This window comes from Artemia franciscana, chromosome 10, assembly GCF_032884065.1.
Source record: "Artemia franciscana chromosome 10, ASM3288406v1, whole genome shotgun sequence".
NCBI classification, from domain to species: domain Eukaryota; kingdom Metazoa; phylum Arthropoda; class Branchiopoda; order Anostraca; family Artemiidae; genus Artemia; species Artemia franciscana.
In genome coordinates, this window is record NC_088872.1 from 32252181 (window position 1) to 32265987 (window position 13807).

Consider the following 13807-nt stretch of genomic DNA (forward strand, 5'->3'; position numbering starts at 1 on the left):
TTCATCAGAGGTGGTCGAACCAGTAGCTGCGAAGAGGGAGAGACAGAGGAGACATTTTTATCGGTGCGTCGGCCTCACGCAGCTTAATGCTGCAATAATTTTAAAGTAGGTATCACGAAAACAACTCGCGAAAAAAATCCATGACGAAGACGTGACAATACATCTAAGAAATTAATAAAGGTTATCTTTTCTAGTAAGAGAATATCAGTAAAGAGATTCTGACTGGGTTCTGTGTTTTCTGTCAGAAGTGAAAAATACAGTATAAAAGAGTTAAAGCTGGATTATTACCCTGGATAGTAAATATAGAATAATTAGCGAAAATAGCGAAGTTTATTTGATATAGAATAATAAACAAGTAAAACTTACTTCTTCTAAAGAGAGGATATTTCCCTTCGTTTTTCCATTAATGTTCATGTATCGTTCTGTAAAAAGAGCAAATATATATTTCAGTTCTCACTAGAACTTAAAAAAGAAAAAAAAGGATATCACATGGCTGATGCGTGAGCTAGTTCAACAGAAAAATAGCTTATCTGCTCACTGTGTTGGAAGAACAATACTTTGGTTTTGTCCTTTTTTTTCTTTTATTCATTTATTGCTAATAATTTCAGTTTATTGTAGGAATGTGGTGAGGATTTAACTATGCAGTTTTTTTTTAAGTCAGGACCATAATTTGGACCAATGAATGTGACTTTATATTTTGGAAAGCCGCGTGCAATTCTCGCCTGGGAACAAAAGGAAGGTCTCGGCTCATCATTGAGTCAGAGCCTACACCGTATGAATCGAAGTGGAGTTTTATCTTCTTATAATAATAACCAAAAATTGATATATCCAAATAAGACCCCAACTCAAAGGCCCGAAGGTAGTACCATCTTTATTACAGGCCATTTCTGTGATCTGATAAAACACTGACATAAGTTTTTTTTTTGGTAAAACAATTCATTCTTAAGATAGACTATTTTTAAAATTTCGGGAGTCTGACAAGTTCAATAATATGAAACCTGCTAAAAAAAAATGAATAATGAAATTAAGTTCATATAGAGCAGAATGGATAATCCTGTAAAAACGAGCAGATTGGGATAGTCCTGATTTGTTGCAAAAAGGAGCTGGTGAGTGAAATGGGGCCCGTGACCCCTCCATTATTACTGCTCTCCAAGGGCGCCGGCATAAAATTTTTCAGGGGGGGGGGCAAACGCTAAAATATCAGCGGTGGTTGGTTGACAGGTAATATATTTCAAGAATTTTTTTTTGTAGGAATAAGTTTATTTTAAATACTTTTTAAGAAAAACTCTAAAATAAAAAGAGCAATTAAATTGTATGCAAAATGAAACAAAATACAGTAAATTTTAAGCGACAAGGATTCCTGGTAAAGGAATCAATTTATTTAATCAATAATGTATTTAATCATTATGCATTTAATTTTGAAAGAAAATTGAATTGAAACCAAAATTACAGAAAGATTTATTGCTTCCGTAAATTATAACAGATGTAGACTTGTCTTTATGCAATGTTCTACGCCTTAGAATAGTTTACAGAAGGAGTAGAGAGATGCTCAAAAATCTTCCCCCATGCATGGATACCACGTTTTGATTTTATAACGGCCATGTAAAATGCAACTCTTTCATAACAGGACAATTCTCCCCCTCAAATTTAAATCCCTTATATATTCAGAGATTACAAAAATGGAATAGCGAAAGAAAAACAAAATTTAAACTTACAATCCAAATGTCAAATTAACCCCTTTTCTTTTTGTTGTCCTGTTCAACTAAATAAAATGAACAGGTTCAAAAAAAATTTCGTCACAAGAGAATCTTATCAAATAGTTTGTGATTAAAAACTAGAAGTAAAAAATGACTTAGACTAATATTAACCAAAACTAAAAATAAAATCCTCATGACAATTTCTATGCCGGAGTATTGGCTTTTATGTTGTTACTAAATATATAAAATTCTTTCAGTTTATTGTTACCCATCCAAAACCAAAAATCTGAGAAAATTTGCCTGATTTTCGAAAAAAGGGGCAACGCTCCCAAAAAAGCAAGCGATCTTATTGAAAATCCCTTTATTAGATTCATCATATCAGAGAACCCTGCCGTAGAGATTTCAAGCCCCAATCTTCAAAATGTGGAATTCCCCATTTTTTTTCACATCGTCGATCCATGTTTATTTGCTTTGTTTTTTCCCAGGGGTGATTGTATCAAACCGAAGCTCCAAGATAATTGAGAGGGAGCTCATTCAAATGTGAATTTAAAGCTCTTTTTTAAGTGACCTTACAGACTGCGTCTGGGGAAAGTCTTGTTTTCTTATTATTTTAGGGCACCAAACTGCGGCTTTACCCCGAAGAGGACGAATTTGCAATCCATTTAAAATTCTAATGAGGTAATTGATTTAAAAGTATCAATAACTATGTCTAAGGCTTCCCAGTTGCAAAAGAAGTAATGCCACACGGTCATTTTTGAGTTGGGGTAGGGTAATTTCCTAAAAAAGTACATTTTAATAGACAAAGTGCTTACTCGTCATGAGGTTTCAAATAAATGTTGAAAGAGGTAGGTTTGGACTAGGCATTAATTAAATTGTTTCTCTATACAGCTAAAATATTACATTTCCGTATCTACCAGCACAGAGGTGGAAGAGGCAAGGCAGGTCATCATCACCCCGCCAGGAAACTTCTTTGTGGAATGGCAAATACTGCCGGGAACTTAGTTTTCAGCAATTTTAAATGATATTATTTTCATTTTCTATTTATATTAAGTACTTTTATGCATTTAAAGAAATGCATGCAATATATTTATCGATAAGAAATCCTATTGTAGAGGCTGTGATGGCTTCAGTTATGTAGAAGATCAAAAGTCTCACAGAATTTCCATCCATAGAAACAATAATACTCCTTTTCATCCAACCAAAATTCTTTAGTAGTGATATTAACAAGGAACTTTTTACCAAAGTCACTATTCACCGCTAATTTTTTAAGTATATTCAAATTTTATCCAAAACTGACATTGCAAATTCAAATGTGGTACGGTACTAATCAATGTACAATTATTATTTACATATTTAAAAGCAATTAACCAGGGATTTAAGGGACCGGTACCTCAAATTATATCTTGGTTAGGTCTGGGTATGATTTGGAAAACAATCAGAAATTAAATAAAAAAAGAGCTATTCAAATGAAAGCAAGGAACAGATTTGTAAGCTATTTGAACAGATTATTCTTTATATGAAGGGGGCTTTCTCCTCCTTAGCTCCTTATTATTTACTGTGAAGTTTCGCTCTTTTCAAATTTTTAAAGAAAATTTAAGATTGGAATGATAAGATTTTTCAAAGCACTAAAAAACTTTCGTTTAATGAGCAAGGGTTGAGAAGGGGACAGTCACTGAGTAATTTATATTCGTTTTAAGTTTAAAAGTTGCTCCTTACTTTAGTTGAAAAACTTTTTCTATTTGTTTAATTACATTTCATGAAACTGTAAAGTTTTACGAATATACTACTTTTGGTAACGCAGAAAAACGATCAATATTTTAATGATCTCTATTTGGACTTTAATGGGTAATCAAACAATTCGTGGTAACGAACGGTAAGGAGCAACTCGACTCAATGGTAATTGAAACTTTAAAAAACGGAATTTTGGTGCCAATAGATATAACAAAAGAATTGGCGTATTATGCTGATTCCAAATAAATAAGTTTCATTGAGTTTAGTCTTACCCATCAAAAGCTCCGAGCCTGAGAAAAACGTGTCTGATTCTCGAAAAAGGGGAAACACCCCCTCTAAGCTATAGAATTTTAATGAAAATCAGATCATCGGATTAAACGTATCAAAGAAACCTAATTTAGAGGTTTCAAGCTCATATCAGCAAAAATGTGGAATTTTGTAGTTTTTGCCGGAAGAAAGATCAAGTATGCGCGTTTTTTGTTTTTTTTTTTTTTTGGCCCTCCAGGGGTGATGGTACCGACCCAGTGAACCTAAAACCTCGAAAGAGGGCTCATTATGATGGAAATGAAAAGTACTAGTGCCCTTTTTAAGGGACCAAAAAATTGGAGGGCAACTAGGCCCCCTCCTACACCACTTTTTTCCCAAAATCGTCTGATCAAAATTTTGAGATAGCTTTTTCCTTTAGCATAATTGAAAGGTCCAATAACTATGTCTTTAGAGATAAAATGACCCACTACATCCTCTGGGAAAGGTCTTTAAGTTATGAAATTTACCCATTGTTTTATTTGCTATTGGGAAGTAAGCATACATTTTTCGGGTAGGGAGGGGAGGACGAATTTTCGCCTGGGAGAATTTTTCAGGGAGAGGGGTGTTTCCAGTTGGTGAGCTTTTCAGGGGGAGTTTTACACTGGGTGAATTTGCCAGAATTCCTATACGAAATTTCTTTATGTGTCTTGCTTTCTCTTTACCAATTCAATGTTAGGCGTGGAGATGCTAAGGAAAATTGTCCAGGGTAAATTTTGCCAGGATGTAATTGCCCAGAGAATATTTCTGTGTGTGGAGGGGGATTTTTCCGTGGAGGTAGAGCCAGATATCCTGGCGTTATTTGAAAAATGATCAGAAATTAAATTTAAATAAAACAAGTTTTTTCAACTAAAATAAGAGCAACATTAAAACTTAAATAGAACAGAAATTATCACACATACGAGGGGGATGCCCCCTCCTCAATACCTCGCTCCTTAAGCTAAAGTTTGAATTTTGTCCCAATTCTTTAAAAACAACTCCTGAAACACAAGGGTCGTTTAATTAGAACAATTAGTAAACTTGCAATTTAGTAAAACAGTACAATTAGTAAAACTGTAGCGTGAAGTGCAAGGTGTTGAGAGTGGGGCAACACCCTTTATATATGTAATATTTCAGTTCATTTTAAGTTTTAATGTTGCTCCTTACTTTCAGTTGAAAAAACTTGCTTGTTTTTTTTTATTGAATTAGAGACAAACATTTTCTAAAGACAATGGAAAAATTATGTCAATTAAAGTGAAAGTGTATAAAAATGAGAAAAAAATTAATTACAAAAAATACACAAAACAATAGCCTACTTGCAAAAACTAAGATATTAACTCCCAGCATTCAGTTCTGTTGAGCAATGCCGAAGCATTGGACGGATATGTTTTATCAATATCGGCAGTTTTGAACTTGGTTATCAAACACCAAAATTTTTTATACCTTTAGACTCAATTGTTAATAAAAAGTAACGCATTATCAAAGTAGTTTGTTCAAACTAAAACATTAAAACTAAAACTAAGAAAATCAAATTAAATTTTTAATTCAATATTTTTAATCTAATTTTGAATACCAAAAATCAATATATTCTGCACCTTTATGCTTCATAACTGAGAAGAATAAAATCTTTTTCTAAGTGAAAACTAAATAAATACAATCACTCCTGAAAAAAATGATAATAAAAAACAAAATACGCATCCGTTCACGGGGAAATACAAAATTCGGTAAAAAAAAATTTACCAAAATCGCCCCTTTATTAAGGTGTTTTCTTTGTGTTTGCTGTAATTATACTAACTATCTTGTGTACTAATAAATGCGCAAATTAATTATATAAAAAAAATACATATTTAGGATCACCATGAAAAGCTAATTCTTTGATTGAATATTATCAATAGTTACGCTCCTAAACTTTCGTTATTGACAAGGATCGTTATTTACTTACCATTCATTGCTATGACGAAGTTGATTTTTTTTGTGTTACTCCTACCAAATCATATAGAAAACCTGTTTGTGGAAAACTGGAAACGGGTCACTCAGTCACAAAGCAGAACTTAAGTTTTCGTTATTAATGGTCAAAATCTATTGGCAGGCAGCCAACAATGGGACAACACACATTCTTTCCATGGTTTTCCGAACGCTTCCAAACTTGCCCCCATTACCAGTGCCCATCCTGCTCTCCCCATCTAATTTTTAGCAGAAAGGAATGCCGCATATCTAAACCAGAATCACACAAGGATTCTAAATATAAACGACACTGCGGACTGACAAAGTACAAAACGAACTAATTCGTAATTCGGTAAAAAAAAAACAAACCAAGTCAAGTCCTAACGTGGTGCAGAAGTGGCCTAAGTCCTTATCAATGCAAAAACCCAGTAGGTGTAAGCTCAGAGTGGCTCAAGGCAGACACAATATATTTCCAAGCTCCTGACTGATCCGTACATAAACGTGGCAAGTCCTGGCTGGGTGCAAAACGAGAAAAGTCCAAGCTATAAAATTTCTATGACATGGAGTGTAAACGAGCCAAGTCATGACTTGGCGTCATCACAAAGGAGTGTGATATAGTTTAAACAATGAATCAAAAGGAGTAAAAATGAGTAGCTGTCCCATTTCATTCCTGGCAAAAAAAACTCGTGGTTGTATTGCACTCATTCCAAGACAAATCTCTTGACGGCATTCTTGTCTGGACCACTTCCTAAGCTGTCAAATTCAAGTAAAAATTTATGAGTGTTACAACTTGCTTGAACCAGAATTATACACAGATTTTTTACCTGTTTACTCGTGGCACAACTTTTCCTGTGGTTCTTGCAACCTCAAATACCACCTAAGTTTTCACGGGCCCATTTTATGCCTATAACCGTAATGTTTGAAAATCATTGGGTGGTGGTGGTTCAAACAAGTTGCCAAATTCCTTCATTTCTACTCGAAAGCTTCTGTGGTGGGGAGGTGCAGTGTTGAAGAAGCCATGCCCCACTTTGATTAAAGTGTTTGCATGATTTCAGGACAAACAAGATGCGACACACCTATTTTTCTGCTAAAATGTTGGCCGTGGGATGGGCGAGAGGCCATTGGAAGAGCCACTGGTCCAGTAGGGCTCTCTGATCATTCCGAACGAACATTCTTGCACGATTTTGTTTCAAATGGGATGCAACTTGGCCACCTCTCTCCTGATAATTGGTGGTGAGACGGGCGGAGGGATGCTCGAAGAGCCTCATGTTCACAATCTGCGTTCATTAGCACAGGCTAAAAATCCTTGTGTGAACTTTATATTCCTATTTAACAAATAATTGTTTTTGGATCTTCACATGTTTACATTATTTATTATAAGAAGATGCCTTGGCGATGGGACCAGGAACCCGTCACAATTCCTAAGACCTTTTAAATTTTAGTCTAATTTGAATTTACAACTAAGGTTTGCTTGCTTACTTGCTAGTACCTTCGAAAGTGGCTTCAAGCACAATTTCTTATATTTGGATTCAGACTGGCATCGGTTTTATGTCCTTCTTTTAAACTTCAAAAGCTCTCTCACTACTAATGAAATTGGAGCTTACACTTAGCTTCTTCCTATGTAGTGCTATTAAAAAACAAGTCTACAGTTTCAGAGGGGGGGGATCTCCATCCATGAAATTTTAGCACGATGTAAAAGATGCATTTTTTAAATGAGAATAAATGACATTTAAAAGGTTATACCCAGTAAAAACGAGTGAGGCAAATCTCAAAATAGAGCTCCGGTTGAAATAAAGAAATGAAACGGGGCTCCGCCAGGAGTCCCGAAAAGGTAGAGCCCACCTTTTCGTATACTACAAGTTTCGTTGAACACATCATAAGCTTTTGATGTTTTCTCAGTTTTTGATTTTAATGCCTTTATTAAGAATGACAGTCTCGGTTGTCATGATAATTTTTTTTTGCAAATAAGTAAATTCGACTAAAAATTCAAATTGGATTAAAACTGTGAGGAAAAAATTAGCTAAACGTAAGGCTGAAAAAACTTCTTACCATGAGCTAGATACAGACGAACAACAGCCATGATAAAAGTTTCTGCTGATATAATGGCTTCCTTTGAAAATCGTAAGACTAGACACTCCAATACTTTATTGCTGACTGTAGCTCCTGACTCCCAAAGTATCTGTCGAAGGTTAAAACTACTAGTTTTGCCACAGCGCTTCCTATCAAACTTCAAAAATGCAGACTGAAATAATGATAAGTTTCGTTAACTTAATAGTTTCAGGGTTTACATCAACACAAAAATGCTGAATTTAAATTAACTTGGAATTTCTAATAGGTTCTGAGCTTAGCCTACTATGAAACACAAACTTATCCAATAGAAAGTAGGAACTACATCCCCAGTAAAATTGGTAGTGCAAAATTTAGCACGCTTGATCCACTATTTTGCTTATACGTATTCTCAAAGAGTTCGTGGTAATGAACTGTAGCAAGGAGCGACCCGGCTCCATAGTAAACGAAACTCTAGAAAACAGAATTTTGATACTAATAGATACATCAAAAGAATCAGACTTTTATGCTGATTTTAAATATACAAGTTTCATCAAATTTAGTCTTACCCATCAAAAGTTACGTGCCTGAGAAAATTTGCCTTATTTTGGAAAATAGGGGAAAACGCCCATTAAAAGTCATAGAATCTTAACGAAAATCACACCATCGCATTCAACGTATCAGAAAACTCTATTGTAAGTATTTTACTGTTTTAAAAAGTAGAGTTGAGAGAAAAAGCCAAACTTTAGCGTAAAGAGCAGGGCGTTGAGGAGGGAACAGCCTCTTTCACACACGGAGTAATTTCTATTTAATTTTTTAATGTTTTAATTTTCGCTCCTTACTTTCAGTTAAAAAAACTTGTTTTTTTTATTTAATCCCTGTAAAGAAATGAGCCATATAAATCTTGTTCTTTTACTGAAAACTTCCCAATGTCCCTCGTTGAATAATGATAGGTCGCTCGTCGGACAAGCAGTGTGGCGGACTGGCTAATGCAATTGGCAAGATTCTAAGAAATACCAACATTTATTCATCAAGCAACTCAAGGTAACGAATAATGATTATGGAATGACCCATATCAAGAATAACCGATCCATCAAAAGAATCTGTTTTTTCAGTGATTCCATGTCTGTAAAATCGTTTTCATATAATCATGTATCCATCAAAAGAATCTGTTTTTTCAGTGATTCCATGTCTATAAAATCGTTTAAGTATAGATTTAGGCCTACCTGTACAAGAATATTAGTATAAGATAATCTGACTAACAGTGGTCGTTCTGGTTCTGACGTCTCTTGTGCCCGGTGCAAAATCTTGATTAACGCCTTCCTCTGTCTCCCAAAAACTTTCAGGCCATACTTCAATAAGGAATTCATTTATTAACCAAATTTTCATTCATTAACAAAATTTTCCATTTTTAAAAATCTGATTTTTATTAATTTAGCCTCTACAAAATTATTAATATCTTGACATCCTATAAAATACGAACAGGTCTGAATACAAGATATCACAAAAAACGTTAAATTTATTGAATTTGGTATACTTACTTTTCAAACAGTTCGTGGTAACGAACTGTAGTAAGGAGCGACCCGGCTCAATAGTAACCAAAACTCTAAAAACTGGGATTTTGATACCAATACCTACATCAAAAGAATCGTATTTTAATGCTGATTTTAAATATATAAGTTTCATCAAGTTTAGTCTTACCCATCAAAATTTACGAGCCTGAGAAAATTTGCGTTATTTTAGAAAATAGGGGGAAACGCCCCCTAGAAGTCATAGAATCTTAACGAAAATCACACCATCAGATTCAGCGTATCAGAGAACCCTACTGTAGAAGTTTCAAGCTCCTATCTACAAAAATGTGGAATTTTGTATTTTTTGCCAGAAGGCAGATCACGGATGCGTGTTTATTTTTTTTTTTTTTTCCAGGGGTGATTGTATCGACCCAGTTGTCCTAGAATGTTGCAAGAGGGCTCATTCTAACGGAAATGAAAAGTTCTAGTGCCCTTTTCAAGTGACCAAAAAAAGTGACCAAGCCATTTTATTCAACGTAGTCGAAAAACCTTATAACTATGTCTTTGGGGACGACTTACTACCCCACAGTCCCCATGGGAGGGGCAACAAGTTACAAACTTTGACCAATGCTTACATATAGTAATGGTCATTGGGAAGTATACAGGCGTTTTCAGGAGGATTTTTTTGGCTGGGGGAGGGGTTGAGAAGAGGGGGATATGCTGGGGGAACTTTCCATCGATAATTTGTCATGGGGGAAGAAAATCTTCATGAAGGGAGCGCAGGATTTACTAGCATTATTTAAAAACACAATGAAAAATTAAATATGAAAAAATCTTTCAGCTGGAAGTAAGGAACGGCATTAAAACTTAAAACAAACAGAAATTATTACCCATTTGAGGGGCTTACCTCCTCCTAATACCTCGCTCTTTACGTTAAAGTATTTTTAGAAATTTCAACTATTTATTCTACGGCTTTTGTGATTCTGGGGTCATTCTTAATGAATTGGGACAAAATTTAAGCTTTAGTGTAAAGAGCGAGGATCTGAAAAGGGGGCGAACCCCCTCATATATGTAATAAAAATATGAGAATACAAAAGTTCTTTACGTAAGCTAATTTATAAGTTAAGTAAATCTTTTACTAATAAAAATATTCGTAAAAAATTAAAAGTTCCAGTTGCCTTTTTAATTAACCAAAAAATCGGAGGGCAACTAGGCTTCCTCCCCCGCTCTTTTTTTCTCAAAATAATTCGATCAAAATTATGAGAAAGCCATTTAGCCAAAAAAAAAAAAAAAAAAAAAAAAAAAAATGCAAATTTCGTTTTAATTATTCCTCTGCGGAGAGCCGAAATCAAAACATGCATTGATTCAAAAACGTTTAGAAATTAAATAAAAAAAACAAGTTTTTTTAACTGATAGTAAGGAGCGACATTAAAACTTAAAACGAACAGAAATTACTTCGTATATGAAAGAGGCTGCTTCCTCATCAACGCCCCGCTCTTTACTCTAAAGTTTGACTCTGTCTCTCAATTCTTCTTTTTAAAACAGTAAAAAACTTTAGCGTAAAGAGCGGGGCGTTGATGAGGAAGCAGCCTCTTTCATATACGAAGTAATTTCTGTTCGTTTTAAGTTTTAATGTCACTCCTTACTTTCAGTTAAAAAAATTGTTTTTTTTATTTAATATTTTCAAGGGATGGTGATTGAAATGTGCTTCACTGGAATGACTTGATTCATTTGAAGCTTCATTAGTTTATGAAAAATGTTGTTAAATTACTCACCTCATATGTGAGATCACTGGATATTTTGTGACTTGTGGGTAGGAAAGGAGGCGGGAATCTAAAAAGTGCATTGTATGCATGACTTTTAAAATTTTCAATGAGAGATTATTCAGACAAAGATAGAATAGGGGGGGGGGGGGCCGAGGGCTCATTTCTTCATTACGAAGAGCATATTTGGACAAATGCAACAACATGGGTGCTGCGGGGTGAAAGGTATACTTTTATTGTCGGCTTATTTTAAATGTAACCACAAATATCAAATTTACATGCTTATTTGTACAGAAGGGGGAAAAGTGTGGTGGCCATTCTAAAAAAAAAGATTTTTCCAAAGAAATCTCTTATAGCCTGCCCCTCCACCCCCAAGTACTTAAGGGTCCCCCATGAATATTAATTATTATTCTTGGAGGACTGCTATATGAAAACGTAAGCAATAGGGCTGAGGGAGGTAGAGGCCCCTTACACTGAGGGGAGTCCAGGATAAAGAAGCTCATGGTAACGAACTTTAAATGAATAACAACCTTTCTACATAGAAGCTGAAGCTCTTAAGGACTTAATTTTGATTACAATATACACATCACAATAATCCATGTTATGGTGAGTCTAAATCCGAAAAAATCTTGCTTGTAGAAATATTCCAAAAACTTCGCAATGGTAGCGATCATAATTACTTTATTAATTCATTTAATCAGTGTTAATGGAATCGCCAAAATGTATGCTTTTAATGGATTTCTTTCAATTTCTCTTAATTATGTTTCACAGGGACTTAAGAGTACTTTTAACATATTTATCTTATGACGAAATGTTATGTTTCAAGCGTTAGGAATATTCACAAAACTTGAAAATACTCATTTTAGTTAGTGGTTTGATTACATGTTCTCGGGTTTAAAAACGTTGATAAGCACTGGCACGTCAGTATTTGAAATGTGGTACAAATCGTAAACAAAAGTCAGTCAGATGAAGACCAAACAGCTGAAGCGGCTGAGACTGCCTTTTTTATTATTATCAATCTTACCTTCCAAAGTTCAAGCAAATGAAGGACACCCGGAACATCTAATATGGTGAGTCTTCCGCTAATTGTATAATCTCTAAGCATAATTAAATTTTTGCATATTTCAAAGCTCGGGCGTCCTGGCAAGTAGTCTGAAAAAGGAACAACAAGTTAAAAGGAACAACAAAAATCTTCACCTTAAAAAAGCAGGCTTAGGACAACTACGTAAGATAGAGTAAGTAAAACAAACAAAAAATACACAGTTATCTAGAAATTGCGCTTATTCTTCCCGTCAAGTCTCATCCCGATCTCTCCACTCTATGCGTTTTCCAAGATTTCCGGTTTACAAGATTTCTATTTCCCCCTCCAACCCCCTATGTCCCCGAATCCGATTCAAATTGAAAATGGAGCATCTGAGACATAAAATCTTTCTATATTTTAAGTTTCATGAGGACGCGATCACCCATTCGTAAAATAAAGATACCTCAATTTTCACGTTTTCCAAGATTTCCGGTTTCCCTTTCCAACTCCCCCAATGTCACTGGATCTGGTTAGGATTTAGAATAAGAGCTCTGAAGCACAAGATCTTTCTAACTATCAAATTTCATTAAGATCTGATAACCCGTTCGTAAGTTACAAATACCTCATTTTTTCTAAATTTTCCGAATTAACCGTCCCTCACTGCCCCCCCCCCCGATGGTCGAATCGGAGAAGCGACTATTTCTAGTTTAATTTGGTCAAGGCCCTGATACGTCTGCCAAATTTCATCGTCCTAGCTTATCTAGAAGTGCCTAAACTAGCAAAACCGGGACAGACATACCAACAGACAGACCGACAGATTTTGCGATCGCTATATGTCACTTGCTTAATACCAAGTGCCATAAAAACAGGAAAGATATAAAATATTTTTTTCCGTGAAAAAGACTATGTCAATAAAAAAAGAACAAAAACTAGATCTACGTTGCATGGGCAACGTGATGTGTTGCAGCAACGTTCGTTCGGCTTCGTCGAACAAAGTGTTGCGAGAACAACACTTTGCTTTTCTTTTCTGGGTTCGATTAAACCCTGAAGTTGTTAGTCTGTAAGGATCTTAAAATAAACAAGTCCCCTACATGTCTTACCACTGGAACCAAATCTGTCTTACCATCAAATACACCGGAAACAAATAATAGGTACACCAACTAGCAAAAGTTGCGAATCCCTCATTGTCGAAGATGCTTATGAGCTAACAGCCGACTGTTGCTGAAACTCCCCTATATATCGCACAATTGGCATCGGCCATTTTTGGTTTCAGTGTGTACCTTATTACTGAAGTTGTCAACCCCTTTAAACTTTCAAAGGGATACATCTCATGAAGGAATTTTTCTACCAAAAAATGAGTGACATGACATATACTTTGATCAGCTGATCAAGAGCTATCGACTGCCGTCAAAAAAAAAAATCCATTTGTCTTAGTTTAAAAGTTGAATTGTTTGCCGTAGGCCAAGTTTCTAACGTTATCACTTAGAAAGGAGCAAAGGATAAACTCTAATTCTTTAACAATGAGAGAACTTTTAAAGTTTAAGGGATATATCTGATACCATTTCTCCACTGCAATCCCAAGTACGAAAAACCGAATGATAAACTCAGCTGAGATCACGAACAGAAATGGATAGAAACGATAGATGGCAGCACTTTTTGACCCGTGGGAAAATGCCACTTTTTTGTTTCTGTGAATTTTTCTATTTATCACTCAAAGAAGATATATTGGCTGTGGGGCCAGGTAACTGCCGCATATATTTAACACTTACAGATTTTAGGCCATCTTCAGTTTGAAACTGATGGCTGCCTTCT

At 35.1% G+C, this 13807-nt stretch overlaps 1 protein-coding gene across 2 annotated transcripts in view; it reads right to left on the reverse strand.

The window, feature by feature from the left end:
• Positions 1 to 13807, reverse strand: part of LOC136032081 (calpain-11-like) — a 212066-nt gene that overhangs the window by 1726 nt on the left and 196533 nt on the right. For both annotated transcript variants that reach the window (XM_065712210.1, XM_065712211.1), the window contains 3 exons: positions 11999 to 12126; positions 7704 to 7896; positions 367 to 422 (listed from right to left, as the gene is read on the reverse strand). In XM_065712210.1, coding sequence (XP_065568282.1) covers positions 367 to 422; positions 7704 to 7896; positions 11999 to 12126 — 377 coding nt within the window. The remainder of the gene's footprint in view (positions 1 to 366; positions 423 to 7703; positions 7897 to 11998; positions 12127 to 13807) is intronic.